The sequence below is a fragment of the Phoenix dactylifera genome, chromosome 3 (genome assembly GCF_009389715.1).
Source record: "Phoenix dactylifera cultivar Barhee BC4 chromosome 3, palm_55x_up_171113_PBpolish2nd_filt_p, whole genome shotgun sequence".
Classification (NCBI taxonomy): domain Eukaryota; kingdom Viridiplantae; phylum Streptophyta; class Magnoliopsida; order Arecales; family Arecaceae; genus Phoenix; species Phoenix dactylifera.
This window is the reverse complement of record NC_052394.1, coordinates 23211406-23227498: the sequence shown is the minus strand read 5'-3', so window position 1 is coordinate 23227498 and position 16093 is coordinate 23211406. Positions and strand designations below refer to the sequence as shown.

Genomic DNA, 16093 nt, shown 5'->3' with positions numbered 1-16093 from the left:
CCTAGAAAGAGGATACCTAGGAAAGTACTTTTGACATGTTTGGTTAACCATGGGAAAGTGACTAATTTCCAAAGTGCTTATGTTTGGTTGACCATCCACTTTCCTAGGAAAGTTATATATAATTCCTATTATGCCCTTAATAAAAATTAGGTCTTTAATGCCTCTTTAATGCTTCTTTAATGCTGAAGGGTCTTTTTGGGAAAAAATAAAAAAGGAGTGATTCCTACCTCATGGGAAAGTAACTTTCCCATGTTTCTCATGGGAAAGACTTTTCCATGAAATGTGGGAATCATATTCCCATAGGAATACCACTTTCCCATCTCTCTCCTTTGAAAACTCCAACCAAACAAGAGGCATTTCATTACTTTCCCGTTGACCACACTTTCCCCCCTCGTTTTCCTGCGAACCAAACGAGCCCTTAATGTAGATCTATGCTACGCACATGATATTTCACATACACAAACCTCGAATTAATAATATATTGTATTAATATATTATTATATTTTTAATATATTAATAATATGTTTTTTATATTAAAATATATTATTGTATATTATTTTAAAAATTAATATATTTTTGGATAAGTGAGAAATTATAAAAGCTTTACTTCAGCAGAATTTTAGAAAAGATTTATATTTTTTATGGTGGGATTAGGAAAGAAAAATGTAGTTAGTTAGAAATTCATGTTGTGGCATACTTGATTTTTTTTCCCTAATTAATTTAACTTTTTTAGAATTTTGAAGAGGGTGGAGCAGCTTTTCTTTCCCCCTTCTTCTTCCTTCCTTCCTTCTTCTTTTTTTCCCTAATTAATTTAACTTTTTTAGAATTTTGAAGAGGGTCTTTTTTTTCCCTAATTAATTTAACTTTTTTAGAATTTTGAAGAGGGTGGAGCAGCTTTTCTTTCCCCCTTCTTCTTCTTCTTCTTCTTCTTCTTCTTCTCCTCTTTTTTTTAAGTACAATAGCTGACCACCCAACTTCAGGATAGATGGAGCTAACAGAATCACAAGTGAAAAAATAGCCCAAAAATGGAGAAAAAACTCCCTAATGCATTCCGAAGAGGCCCAAAAATGGAGAAAAAAGTCCCTGATGACCTCTTCGGAATGCTGGGCTAGCAGTCTAGTTTGCAACCCTGTTCGCCTCTTGGTATACATGCATAACCTGAAAAACGCTGCACTCCCCTGCCTTCTTATCTATTCAAGATACACATTTCACATGTACAAATCGGGCCCGCCAAACTAATTCATCCTTTCCATCGCAAGGAGCCGTTTGCTCAACGCCTTAATTGATGTATTGATCTTCAAATGACCTAGTCCGGATAGAGATGAACATTTTGCAATATAAAATTTTGATATAGATATCCTCATCCATAATATTTTCTTTACTCCACAAATAACATGGAGAACTAGAAAACATATTTGCCAATTCTAGAAACCATTATTTCCATTCACCTTTTCTAGAAATGTAGAAGAGGTTAAATTAGAAAGGCAGACGGCTAAAAATTCTCTGCATATTTTTTTCCGAATTCTTACAGTTGTAATTTTCGATTGTTTCAAATTTCTTGGCAGCTAGATGCTTTACGTACCGTAGATTCTATCCGGAACAAGGGCTCTAGCTCTATGCGCCGTAGTTTCGACTCAGACCTCAGTTTTTGCCAAACCGCTGGGGCCAAAGCAGGCATTAAGGCCCCAAATAAATCACCAAAATGTTGATACTTGACGTCCGAGAGGCTTCATCTCGTACATAGAACAAATCTTTTATTTTCATCAGAGAAAGGTTTAAGGCTTCCACAATAACAGGGTCGATATACAAGTTTAACGCACTTCCCTCTTCTTAATCCCAAGCAATCCTGCAGATCAACAATACAGGATTAATAAAGATGCTAACATGGACTGCAAGTAGCCGGACCTATTTTTTAACATGTTTTCATGGTAGGCTCTTATTTCTTGGTTGAACAATGGTCGTGGACATGGAACATACTACACCAATATTCTTTTTATTTTTAAGAAAAAAATACCATAACATATCTTGACTTCTCTACCTTCTCTGTTTTTTCTAAAAAAAAAATCCTGATGGCTTCAAAAAAATTTGAAGAAAGCAATGCATGACCACATATTTAAGAAACAGGCAGCTCTAAGATCAATTATTAAAACCCCTAAAGCAAGGGATCAACATTTCCTTTCAGTTCATGACATGGGCTTTTACTTCATATACCGAGAACCATAGAGGTAACAAACCCAAACCCAACCCCAAGCAAGGAATATATGCAAAGCTTAAAACTGGGGGAAAAGTTGAAAGTAAAAGTAAGAAAATAAATAATTAAAGAACGAAAGGAAAAGCAAGCGCAATGGTAGTATAGGAACATGCCTGTCCACTTTATAAAACCGTTAAGGCAGTTGTAGCATGCTTCATGATAACGAAATCAGCTTCCAGGCTAATATAAGATCCATATCATACCATAACTTCAGAAAATCAAAGAGGGAGAAAAATGCCAGCTTCCAGCTCACATCTCTTCTTCCTCTGCCTCTGCCTCTCCATCTCTCTATCATGTAAGACTCGGATCAACAAAACCTTTGATTGCATGCTCACAGCTGTAGTATCTAATTCAATTGTGTTTCTCCTCAGTTGCAGGTGAGATCCAAATCATTGTGGTAAACAACTGCAACCACAGTGTGTGGCCCGGCATTCTTGGCAGCTCAGGCAACCCCTCCCCAGAAGACGGTGGCTTCCACCTCGGCGTCGGCGAGGAAGCAGTCTTTCCGGTGCCCACTGGATGGTCAGGCAGGATATGGGGCAGGCAAGGCTGTTTCTTTGATGAACAAGGGAAAGGCTTCTGTGACACTGGGGACTGCAGCGGCGCACTGCTTTGCAAGGGCGTAGGCAGCACGCCACCCAGCACGGTTGTCGAGATGACATTCGGAACTGCCAAATCCCCCCTTCACTACTATGACGTGAGTTTGGTCGACGGCTTCAATCTTCCAGTCACAATGTCCCCGATTGGTGGAGGGATCGGGTGCGGTGTGGCAGGCTGTGAGGTGGACTTGAATATGATCTGTCCTTCAAACTTTGCAGTGCTGAAGCAGGGGAAGGTGGTGGGATGCAAGAGCGCATGCTTGGCTCTGCAGAAAGATGAGTACTGCTGCACTGGGAACTATGGCTCTCCAAGGAGTTGCAAGCCGACGCTTTTCTCCCATATCTTCAAGTCCATATGCCCGCGAGCTTACAGTTTCGCCTATGATGACTCTTCAAGCCTGAACATGTGCAGGGCATCACGATATCTAATCACCTTCTGCCCTCCTCCAAGATAAGAGATGTGACACCAGCTTGTTTGCAGTTGCAGTAGTAGATATAGTCTGTTGGCTTTTATAGATGTATCCCCAGAGTATTTTCAGTTTCTAGTTATGCCGATTACTGTTATTAGTTATGCAACATTGTCTTTGTTAAATTGACTTCCCTGATGGAAAATCAGTTCTTAAAATCTAGCCTATAAAGGTGCGATCAAATGAGCTTATTGCTTACACTAGTTAGTTGATATGAATGGCGCGCCGAAAGGTAGCAATCTAAGAAGATACCTGTTGGGACCTGAAGCAGAGACCAGCATCAACACCTGAGAGGAAAAACCTTAAAAATCAGAATCATCTTAGAGCTTATAAAATGAGGGAACAAAAGTTACTTACAGAAGTAGTGTAGAATAATCAAAGATAGTCCAAATGGATAGAAATGAGTTAACGCACACCAAGCATTCTAAATATGATCTGGTATGGCCACCTACCACCCTACTGGATCAAACTTCTTAAAACTGAAATAAGCAGAGATGAACCATTGTCATCAGAGCACCTGACTTTAGCCCTTTAATTTTCAGGGACTTGTTGGGGCTTAGAAACACCCAGTGTATGAACCAGTCATGACTGGGTATACAGCACCAATCAAGTTGGACTTTTGAAACCATATTCATAATCATCTAAGCAAAGGGAAAAAAAAAGAAGAAGAAAAGATAATCCTGAAACCAATAGTAGCTCACAAAGTAAAAGATTGATTCTAAAATTTTGCAAAGATTTGCCACTTATGTACCATATCCCTATTCTTTGTTTGACAATTTTACAACCACACAGGCATATAAACCTCTCTAAACCTCAGAAATGCAGGCAGCACTGATCGACATATGGTATCTACTTTATTATATTTCCTATTCAAGCAGTGACTTGGAATGAAGTTATTGCTTTCAATAATTAGAAGCTGCAAATAATAGAAGTTGCCACAGCCCATCTTCAGGACGTCTCATTAGTCATTATCAGACAAAAAGTCACTTTGGCACAATTAAAAAAAGGGGTAATGCTACAGAACTCCCCTTATGTGCATATGAACAATGAACTTTTTGTTGGTGCATAATGGGCGCCCTGAAGCACTGTACTAAGAAAAATAATGGAGGATACAGGTAAGTCAACCAGAACACTGAATAGCAACAATTGGACTAAGCTGTCTTCTTTATGTCAATCCATCCATCCAGGTTCAGAAATCTTAGCTATAGGCAAACATTCTTTTTTTCAAGATCCTTTTTAAGGAAAGCTATAGGCAACAAAACCAACTTATGCACGTTTACTTGGCATCTTCTCTTTCATATCAAAAATCAAAAGTTTTTTTAACATCTCGTAACATATCAATGAAGAGGACCATTATCAGAATTATGATATACAGGGGACGTAATGGAAACAAATTTTGAGTGGTTTCAATCCAGAGATTTTAAACAATATTTTGAAGCACATACAATTACAGTCCAGAAAAACAGTCATGATTGAACAATCAGATTTGGTCATGATAAAAAAATGAAAGAGCTAAGTGAATTATGCACAAAACTGAAAGGACTAAGAACATTACATAATTAACTGTACTAGTATCATAAGCTGTCAATTTTTTTTGCTCTTACATGTATGGTTTTCTAAAAAATATGAAAATGGAAAAGAAACAGTTACAGATAAGATTGATTTAGACAATCTAAGAGGGAGGTGTGGAAGCCATGGACCCATTTAGCAAGGATATAAAGTCTGCCAGATCACTAACACACAAGTAATGCATCAAAAAGTCCACCAATATGCTAAAACTTTTCTCGTCAACTATATTACAAAGTAAACTTAAAGGAAAGTTACCCAAGAAATTTAGGTTTTTAGAGATTAGTTGTTGCTCATCTCTCCATATTAACTATAACAGCCTTCTCATTATGATATTTACTCTTACCTGCAAAACCTTATATTAGCAACAATGAACATGACACCAAGTGAGACAATGATCACAGAGCATTAGATGTTGCCAGGCCTGAAAGTGATCGAACTTGGTGCATAGGAAAGAGGGAGAGAAGACTGAGTTAAAATGGTGTAGCAACTTATATTTTTGCAAGAGGAGTTTCCCAAGTAATTATTTTAGAAGAACTCCAGTCTGGAGTTGACCAAAGTTGCAAGCTATGCAATTTTTGTAGACATTTGGCAGGAAAAAAAAGAACAAAAATTAAAGAAAAAGATAGGAGCAAAATAATAAAAAGTAACCAATCCAAACACAGTCACACAGGTGAAATGTAGAAAGTATCAATACCAAAGTATTCTGGTAGTCTTCTTTATGGTGATTAGGTCCAAGGAAATGGCAAGTACAAAATGAATTGAATATTGAGCCATGACAGACAAGAATAAGCCAAGAATTTCCACTGCAACATTCATATCTCCACAGGATAAAGAAGAAATGAAGCCTAGACTAAATTATGGATTTCGAATAATGTCAATGTACAAGAACATCACTTAAGGGTCACATATTGAATTTTACATGTGTATAAATTAAATCTCATTTGATGTTTATAAACCATCTAACCAAATATTGAGTAGGAAGAATGCAATTTACTTAAAAAGCGAAGAGAAGATATTCCTACCAATGCTTCAAGCAAGGAGAAGAAATAATGCCCAAGGCAGAGCAGATGAATTCAGAGAAATGGGCATGACGCAGCTGTTCAATGAAATGGTTGGCAAAGAACTTTCAAATCCATCCAAACTGTCCTACAGGAATCAGATGTAATTTCTCTTTTTGGGAAAAAACAGAGATACCTGGTGAAAATTGATTGTTCCATAAAACACAGCTTATATATTTTGAGTTCCGCACTAGGCAAACAAGCAACTTGAAACAAACTATGGAACAGAGACTAGGACAAAAACAAACAGAAGAAAAGTTGGCCAAATAAGTGGCAGGATCGTAGTGGGCAATTAAAAACTGGAGAGAAATTTCGAAACTAGATTTCTGACAAAGTTTATTAGACATAAGATCAAGGCAAGAACATGTGTGCAATTAAGGATCATAAACCAAACCAGAATATAAGGGATTGAAAGGTAAATGGCCAAAGACTAGAGGCATTAAGAATGTAGCACAAGTACTCCAAATTAAGATGATGCAATAAGTAAAGATCGAATGAATAAAAAGAAAAATCACCACATATCAAGTGGCACTGAAAGAAGTTTGTCGACAACATCACAGCTCCATCAATGCAAAATCAGTAAATCCATGAGAAGATAGTTGGTCACAACTTTGACAACATCAAAGGCATAGTGTTTGCAGTTTCAAGAGAAAAGGGTAACATAACACACCAAAGTGGGAAATACAGATCTGCAGTCTATACAGCTGGGATGAGAAAGGATGAAGCAACAAAGGCCAAAAGGCCACGCATCTCATGTCAATAGATAAACATGAAAAAAAAAACTGCATTTTTTCCCCCTAACACAGCCTACCAAATTTAATAAGGCTGACATCATGGTTTTTGAGGTAATAAAGCACATGAAAACTGAAACCACAAGAATATGGGCTTTCTAATCCTATCAAACTATGTAATGTGAGTTATGCTTCCTAAATCAATATCAAACAGCAAAATTCTTGAATAGTTCATATATGGTTATTTTGTTAGTCTATGTTGATAACATTATGAAACCAGGAGATGATATATTGGGAATTTCATCTCTTAAGTCACACCTTCAAAAACAGTTCAGAATGAAAGATCTTGGTGAGTTGAGGTACTTTATCGGTATTGAGGTTTTAGAAACCTCTCGTGGGTTACCTAAAGCCAAGCTCGTAAAAGCTCAAATTCATGCTTTGTATTGAACGATCATAGCAATATAAAGGATCGAGAGAAGCATTTGCTTCCCTTAGATGTACCGATTTAATTTCTATTTACAATTACTTATCATTAGATATAGCATGTGGATGGAAAACAATCGAACCAGACTTGTTCCCAGCAGACCAGTCCCCCTGCTGGTCCCCAATCGCTCCTCCATTCGGATGATGCGAAACAAATCCATGATAAGCCCCAGCGGCCTGGTGTCGGCTAACGACCGGCATCATCTCCTTGGCACCGCTATGTCCGGGGTGGAATGAAATGCCGAAGACCGGCATCGGGACCGGCGGCGGCGGGACACCATATGGCATCGGCATCAGCGTCTGTGACGGAGGCTCGTGAGGAAAATGGTCGGACGGGGGCAGGCCCACGCCGGGAATCCCCTCCATCCTCTTCCGGTAGAGCCTGTACTTCTGGAGATGGCTCGCGACGTTCTCCCTCGTCAGCCCGTCCACGTTCATCAGCTGCATGATGGTTTTCGGCACCGCGTTTTTGATCCCCAGATGCGAGACAACGTCGATGAACCTCTTGTGGAGCTGCGCGGTCCAGACCAGGCGGGGCCGCTTCAGGGACCGGCTGGAGTGGTCGTCGCCGGAATTCTCCGGAGGGACGCAGGAGGATTCGCCGGCGGTAGACACGGTGGCGGTGGTTCCATCCTCGGCGTCGTCTCCTTCGCCATCGAGGACGACGGGGTCATCGGCGACAACGGAGGAGAGAGAAGGGAAGGGAGAGAAGAAATTGAGGGCAGCGGCAGCCGAGGAGGAGGTGGGGTGGCGACGGAGGCTGGAGACGGTGCTCTGGGAGGCGCGGTGGACGTCGAGCAAGGTGCGGGCGGGCTCCGGCGCGATGCTGAAGGCATAGGCGAGATCCGGCGAGATCAGGGACTGGGACAACGGGATGAGGTCGTCGGCGCTCGGGAGGCCGACCTCCCACTCGAGGACTCGCCCCTCGTCTCCTTCGCCGTCTCCGGCCACCATGTCGCAGTCCTTGGAATCGGCTTCTTCCCCCATCCGCGGTGAGAAGGATGGTTGAGGAATTATTAGGGTTTGATCGATCGATGAAGGTGGGTGGGTTGGATATTTTGGGAGGTCTCAGATTCCGAGGGATTTTTTTAGTTTGGGAATTTTTATGTAGTTTAAGTTATGATTTTGGATTCGCTGTCAGCGTTTCCAAATGTACACGTGACGGGCTTCCGTTGATATTTTCGCTCGCTTTTACTTTTTTGCGTACCCGGAATGAGCGCCAAACCGGATTTGAGCACATTTGATAGATTATTAGATTATCATCCATTTTACGCCCAGCCGGGTGAGGATACCGCAAAGCTTTTCCCTTTCTTAATACTCGCGATTTTTTTTTTTCTCGTTCGTTCATCGACCGCATTATCGGAACAAATTCCTTCCCTTAATCCAAATTATCCATTTAAAAAAATCCTCCTGCCTCAAGGTCTCGAAAACCGGATATATGATCGGCTTTTTTTTTTTTTTTGGTAGATGAATATGATCGGCTTTGCACCACCCTCGGACCAAAACACACGATATGAAGTTGGTCAACTATGGAACTCCTCCACCAACATTATCAACCCACACGCTAGAGGCTCTTATTGGTGGCAATTAGAAGGATTATAGGACGGATATGAGCACAAAAAATATTAAATTTTAAATAAATTTTATTCAAAAACTATCTAAAAGTAAATGTAGTTTAAATCCGAGGTCAGATGGCAATAAATTTAGAATAATCTCTTGACCATCAATTATTATTGGCAAGACATCAAAATAATTCTGAAAAAACAACATTATATTTAATAATAAAGCCTGAGGACTACCATGCTTCACCACCTTTCCGGTTACAGAGGCTTCAACTCGTTGGGAAAAGGAATCAAGGCTCCATCGACCATCCTATGTTTCCCCTGATTGCTGCTACTTTTTCTTTGCAGCCCTTGAAACTTTTGTACTTCAACCTCGATTTTTTCATGATCCTCACGAAATCCATGGGTGGGTTTACCGTCCCTTTCTCCAAAAACCACAAAAAAAAGGAAGAAGAAAAAAAACACAAACACAAACACACACAACTCCCTGCTCAAATACAATTCTTTTCTATTTCCATTCAATCCTGCTCGCAGGGGGAATCGAGTTGACTTGGCGCCAGGAATACCAAACCAAGTCAGAGCCGGTGCTCTAAATACCCGAGAGAAAAATGGATCGGGGCAGAGGATTGATAATATAAAATAATCACAGCACTATTACTCGCAATATACATGCCGAGTGCTAGCCTATAGCATACACCATGCATTCTCTGTTTTCGGGAGAAAGAAAGGAGATGAGCATATTTATCAATATAATAACTATAATAAATAACAACCAAATTGACTATAACAAAATAATCACCATCAAATACAATCACAGCCATCATCTCCCACGCGCTATCTCACTTCATCCAATTCCTGCGGCATGACAGAACTCAAAAAAGAACCAAGAAACCCCTTACAGCTTAATAATAACATTATGAGTTCATCATACAAATAACTTTGTTCCATAACATTTGAAGGCTGATTTTTGTTCGGTAAGATGATGGCTAATGATAAGAGAAGCAAGGTACATTTTAACACTATTGTACACAACTCGAATGTTGCCCTCTATACATGTCGTTGCACTAACGGCAATACATTCTTAATAAAGACAACATTCCATCCCTCAGCTTTGAGGTTCCAGTGTTCCACCATTTGAAATAGGGCCATCGTGGTGTGCACTAGACCCCTCATCCACAGCTCCAGGGCCTAGTAACAGCGGGCTCTCCTTGTTGTCACTCGTGGAGTTTGAACACTGTGCCATGGGTTTGTGCTGCCCATGCTCGAAGTGGTGGCTCGAAAAGCTTCCCAGCAACATCAGGTGGCGGCTGAGATGCATCTTCTCCTGGAAGCACGACAAGACCCTTCTCTCGAAGAGAGGATGGCTCGTTGTAGCATGTGCTCCACAAGGAGTCCACAAGGTGTCTCTCCTCCCTAGCAGCCCCAAGATCATCAGAGTTCATAGAGTTGATGCCCTCAATTCGGCTTTGGAGTACCTGTCTCAGCTTATCTTCTTCAGGTAATGCATTACTATTTCCTGATGTCCTGCAACAAGCCAGCTCTAAAAGGCCTCCTAGAGCAGCTTCCCGCACACCTGAATCATCGCTGGAAGCTAGATGCATCAGGAGCTGAGGAAATCCAAGTTCAGCAACAAGACTGCAGTCTGAGTTGTTTTCATAGAGCAGGTACTGAATCAGATTGAGAGCCTTCCTGATGAAATAATTTGGTTATAAGCACAAACACAAAGATAAAGCTCAGAGGGGAAAGGGTGGTTAAAAAAACATTGAATATCTAATATCAGCACAAGCACAAAGGTAACAGATTATGAACCAAATCCATTTTATTCAACGTCTCTCTAAATTAATGGAGATCCGAGATGTTCGCATTTATAAAGGACAGCTAATTTCGAGTCAACCACGAGATCCACAAACTCATTGACCTTCTCTAACCCCACTGTTTAAGTCGCCATTATGACTAATCATATAAATCTCTATCATGGTGCTCCCCTTAACTGGGGAAAAAAAGTCTATTGCTACTCATGATACCCAGTGCATCCAACAACTCAGTTAATATCCACATACTTCAGCCAAGTAGATAAAGGATCAAAGAGAGGTACCTTTGAAATCTGACATTTTCTGAGCGCAGTGCATCCCTCAAAGCTGCGTAGCCATTTGCCAGACGAAATGCAGCAATCCCTGGCTTGTTATGCCGAATCAATGCTGAATAACACATGAGAACGCTTTGAATTATCATTCTAGCAAATGCATATATAATGAAATCGAACAAATAATTCTATGTTCTGCTCTAAGTAAAAAAAACATAATACGAACAATGATAGGTACTTACAGGATATTGCACCAAGAGCTTTTGTTCGTACAGTTATATCAGGATCTGATGTCAAATTTGACAGGAGGGATTCCAGTCCATTGGCTTCCATTACAAGTTGTTGACTCTTGGGATTATTTTGCACAATGGTAGTCACAACTTCCGCAGCCTTTGCTCGAATACCAGCATGAGAATTTTTCAAGTAACCAAGTAGAGGAACCAAACCGCCAATCGAGTGAAGATCTGTTGCATTCATATAAAAGTACTATAGAGAATAAGCAAACCTCAAAGGACCAAACTTTCAAAATTGGATGTTCTTAGCGATGCCTATATCACTCTCCCAGAACAATTCAGTTAAAAATAGCCCATAAAACAAAGTTTCCATAAACAATATACAGGATTCTAAATGTGAGGCTGCAGAAAGTTCAGGAGAACAGACTCTTCGCAGAAAATAGCAACAGAAAAAATATGCAGCAAACACAGCAAAACAGTTACAATACAAAATTAAATTATGCATTAGCAAGTCTCACTTTTACTTCTCTGCACACTATAATTGGATAAGTTGTAATCATTCCATACAAGAATTGGATATTCTTCAGCTTCTTTTTCTGTTTTATGTATTTGGTTGATTGTGTGCATTGAGAAATTCTCTGAAATTAGATTCTACTTGATCAATTTCACTCCTCATAAGTTCTGAATTGAGGGTGATTCATATTTTTTAAAAAAAGTAAAAACAAGAATCTGATGAGTCATGTCATATTTCAATATTTGCATAAAAATAATTCAGATTGGACTAAAACTTAGAACAATCTCTGACTCTTCAGTTTACATTCACCAAAGCAATATACCAGCTAATCTATGGTTAGGTGTTTACCCAGACCATACAATATTAGGGAGAACTCATCATCTCGCATTAGCTATAATCACAAAAGACAGGGTGCTGGGTAGGTATTCACTAAAATTTTATTGCCTCAAGTTTGGAGATGCATTTAAATATCTTGCCTCTGGTTTTGACCAGTCAGATACGACAATCAAAATAGTGAAAGCAATTCACATCAAGAAGAACTGGAACAAGATATCATCGCTAATCAGACAAGGCAGCTAGGCACTATTATGTTAACATTTCTTGAACCGAAGAAATATAAAGTGAATTAACCAGGATATGTAATTACGAATTTTAGAGATTTTGTGCCATAAAGAATTGCCGAGGCATTACATGTAGAACATCAACTTAAAAATGCAAATGTAACATTCTTACAAGACGGAAGAAGATTTGACCAAGGATCAGACAACATAAGAGTTACTTATTAATCATTTGGTCTTCTTTCTTAAAGAAAACAAGGAAAAAAAGGTGGGGAGAACAGAAGTTACAGCTAACAACATCAGGCACCTTATCACATGTTTAACCAATCCACCCATAAGCATGCAAATAGGCATGCGCATGCAGACACAAACAAAAAGACAAGAAAACAATGTACAGAAAGGGAAGAAAAGACAATGAGAAATTTACCATTAGCCATGTCAATAGATTCAACATGCTCTCCTAGCTCATCCAACATGTCTGCAGAAATGAGTCAAATGGTTATTGATTGTCTAAGAAAATGAAGAGAAAAAAGGAAAACAACAATAAATGGTGTAGCAGATACAGAATAAAATGAATAAACTAAAGCCATACATTTTTAAACACCCATGGATGTCTGTTATGTCTAACATATTTTGATCAATCTCAAACTTGATGTTCCCTCTAAACTAAATATAAAATAAACCAATAGACCTAATGCCACCCAGTTGTCATTGATTTTTAAAGTGAACATTATTTTGATCTTCATCTTTTTTGAAAAAAAAATGATTTTGATCCTCATCTATTAGCAGACACTAGCTTTACAGAAAATTTAGTCATGTATCTTCTACTGCCTTCATGGAAAGAAAATGATGAACGGCACATATAAAGGATCCTGTCTTCTATTACCTTCATCATATAAAGAGCACTCCTTTTCCCACATGTTACTATTTCCCTTAAGCTAAACATGAAATAAATAAAATAAAACAATTCACTATAACTTCTCCAAATTAGACCCTAGTGAAAGGTGAAAACAGCCTTTACAAAAATAGAAAAGTGAAAATAGACATCTGCCGGCCTTTCAGGTCCTAAACTTCTGCCCATAAGTCAACCAACCTTCCCTTTCTAGGGAATATGTCAATACTTTCTAGATTCATTTACTTCTTGAAAGTGTACCAAAAGACAAGAAGCAAACCTTTAGTTGAACAGCGGAGAAGAAATCACCTTAGATCTTCCACAAATACAAAGAAAGTATGTTTCCATCAGAAATACAGTAAAGCAAGGGATGCCAACCAAAATTATGTTCAATTACATCCATCTTAAAGAAATGAAACTCTTACCCGCTTTCTTTTACTCTTTTTGATTAAAGAGAATATTTAAATTTCTTTGTGTAAATGACTGCATCTGAATCATGTATGTTCTAAGAAATAAAAGAATTGGCATGTTTCATGCTCATGAATTGGAGCTAAGAATATACCAAGATAAACCTACAACCGGCCGCACGCCCTTGGAAGTAGTAAGCAATCATCTCTTGTTGAATCAGCATAAGAAAAGGAAGTCTTAAAAACTTGTGATAAGTTAAGAAGAGAAATGTGATAAAATAACTCGTTGCTTCCAGTAACCTTTGTTTTTCACTTTCTTTTTCTGCATTCATCTTTGGTAGTTCAGTTGCCCATTACTTTGGACAATGCAAACAGACTCATGTATGGGGTGATTATCCCAAGATCAAAGGTGACGTGGGTGAAGGTAAAAAGATCATTGTATTTAGTTGCATCATTGTGATCCTACATGGTAGTGATCCCAAATCACCCCCACTTCTCAAATCACCAACCAACCCAATGATGGAAAACACATCCTTGAAGTCCGGTATCCAAGATCATTCTAAAGCAGTGATTCTGGATTGAAATTTCAGGATAAAAATATAACTTAGTCCAGCAAAAAAATTGACATATCGATGCACCTAATATATTATACTAATACTATACATTGTATTATATTGATATTACATATATTGTACTTATGATATATATATTATATTGTAATATATTATCAATTATATTATTGCCATATTATTATTCAATTATAATTTTAAGTTATGATAGAAACATATTATTATACTTTATATTTATATCATGAATTTTTTTAATTTATTATTTCTATTTACCTTATCTTCCTAACCAAAATAAATACTAATATTACGATAATAATATATTATATGTCTAAATGAAAATATTAATTCTATGATAGCAATTAATATATTTTTTATAGGATTGATCATTTGTAGATTAAAAAATATATTTTATGAAATACATTAATAATTAATATATTAACAAATATATTAATGATTTATAATAATATGTTTCATATGATTAATAAATATTTTTATAAAATATATAAGGGATAGTTTTGGTATTACATCATCAGTGATCTTGATTCCCATGAAATACCAAATAGGTAACTTGTGGATATTTGAGGATCTTGATTCACTGATCTTGGAATATAGCATACCAAACTCGATGATCTTAGATCATCGAGGATCAAATTACTCTAGAATAAGGATCACAAATGATCTAAGATCACCTTGGTGATCGTATTTAGGCCGCCAAACGCTACCTAAAAGGGGAAAGCCAGGGTTCAATCCAAGTGGATAAACCCCTAAGTTCTTTATGAATGCCCCAAGCTACTAGCTAAAATTCTTAAGATCTATTTTCCTATTTTCTTCAGGGGATCTCTTCACCTACCAAAACTATGACACAACGAGTTGAGCACTTAATAATGAAACTAATATCCATACAAAAAAGACAATTAAGCTCGGTGCATATAATATACCTTCAATATTTTCTGGCGTGACGCCCTGAGCCTCCAAAACGTCCTCCGGAGTATTCATAACAAGAGTAATCTCCTTCATTCGTTTCACAACATCAACCGTCTGGGCTTGCATCGCCTCCATGAACCAGTTCCGATCCTCCTCACTGACCTCGAACAATTAAAACAACACATTTATATATATATATATATATAAAGCTCAAACATACACCAATCGATGTAAAAAGTTTTTCTAGAAAGTCGAAAAAAACAATTTTTAATCTTCACCAAAGCCACTTGAAAAACTAAGAACAGGAGGAAAAAAAAACATTAGCAAGGAAGATCCGGTACACCTTAAACCCTCAAACTAAAGAATAGGAAGTTAAGAATTAAACTGTAGAATACCTGAGATTGTGGGAGGGTTTGGTCCCATCGGCATGACCGAGGCTCCACTTAAGCAATCCCTCCCATTTCAAGCCATCGTTCGCCATCGATTCTTATCACTCGCGAAGAATCAAATTAGGAACGGATGAAACGATCTCTTCTTCTCTCCCCTCTATCAAACCCTAGTTTTTTTGCCCTGCGGAGCGAAGCCGGCAGAAGGGTCCCGATTTATAGCGGCGAATAAACCGCCTTTCCCCGAATTCGGGAGAGTGGAGAACTTCTACTGTTTGATCAAGATCATACGGCTCAACGTTGACTTCCAAGACCACGATCGTCAGATTGATACTGCCAGTCAGCGAGGGACATGATGATGTCCCAATCAATATCCATCCGCGACATCACGCCTCAGCGGGCACAAATCTTGACGGTCCATTAGTTCCATCCGGGTCCGATCTGACGATCTCCGTCTCTCCCTCACGGGGGTACCCATAACGCCGATCTACGCCAGCTAACGGAACTCCTCCAAAACCATTAAAAATTAATAATATATGAGCATTGGAATAAGCTTATGTGGAAATGCAATGCTACTTGTTTATGAGTTCCCATTAAGATTATAATTTTATGATCTTTTCAAGTCACCATACACAAATTAAATAATTTTTTTTTCCAAATTGGCATGAAGATTTCAATTTAAAAATATTATTTTTTGAGATTAAGTTATGAAACATAAGCTATTAGCCTCACGTTGCCTCTATTATAACAAGATATGAATTAAATAACGCATAATGGTACCAAGACAGCTAGTTTTAACCTTGCTCCA

The 16093-nt window shown here is 38.4% G+C and overlaps 2 protein-coding genes and 1 pseudogene across 4 annotated transcripts; 1 reads left to right on the top strand and 2 right to left on the bottom strand.

Moving 5' to 3' along the window:
- Positions 1–2195: 2195 nt before the first annotated feature.
- LOC103704148 (transcription factor PCL1-like) lies at positions 2196–8284 on the bottom strand. 3 transcript variants are annotated; one of them, XM_008787329.4, is made up of 3 exons: positions 7242–8284; positions 3570–3604; positions 2196–3248 (listed from the first exon to the last, which is right to left on the bottom strand). In XM_008787329.4, the coding sequence occupies exons 1-3, from the start codon at positions 8143–8145 to the stop codon at positions 3243–3245; spliced, it is 945 nt and encodes a 314-aa protein (XP_008785551.1). In that variant the 5' UTR covers positions 8146–8284; the 3' UTR covers positions 2196–3242. The 3 variants fall into 3 exon arrangements, with proteins under 3 accessions (XP_008785551.1, XP_008785550.1, XP_026659269.1); XM_008787328.4 differs by having other exon boundaries at positions 3129–3248; positions 3517–3604; positions 7242–8283; XM_026803468.2 differs by lacking the exon at positions 2196–3248 and adding an exon at positions 3274–3408 and having other exon boundaries at positions 3517–3604; positions 7242–8283.
- LOC120110318 (thaumatin-like protein) lies at positions 2415–3515 on the top strand. Its single transcript, XM_039125052.1, has 2 exons — positions 2415–2546; positions 2623–3515. Exons 1-2 carry the CDS (start codon positions 2486–2488, stop codon positions 3303–3305), a joined length of 744 nt encoding a protein of 247 aa, XP_038980980.1. The 5' UTR covers positions 2415–2485; the 3' UTR covers positions 3306–3515.
- A 1316-nt stretch (positions 8285–9600) lies between the features above and the next one.
- Positions 9601–15613, bottom strand: LOC103704150 (annotated as a pseudogene).
- Positions 15614–16093: the final 480 nt, after the last annotated feature.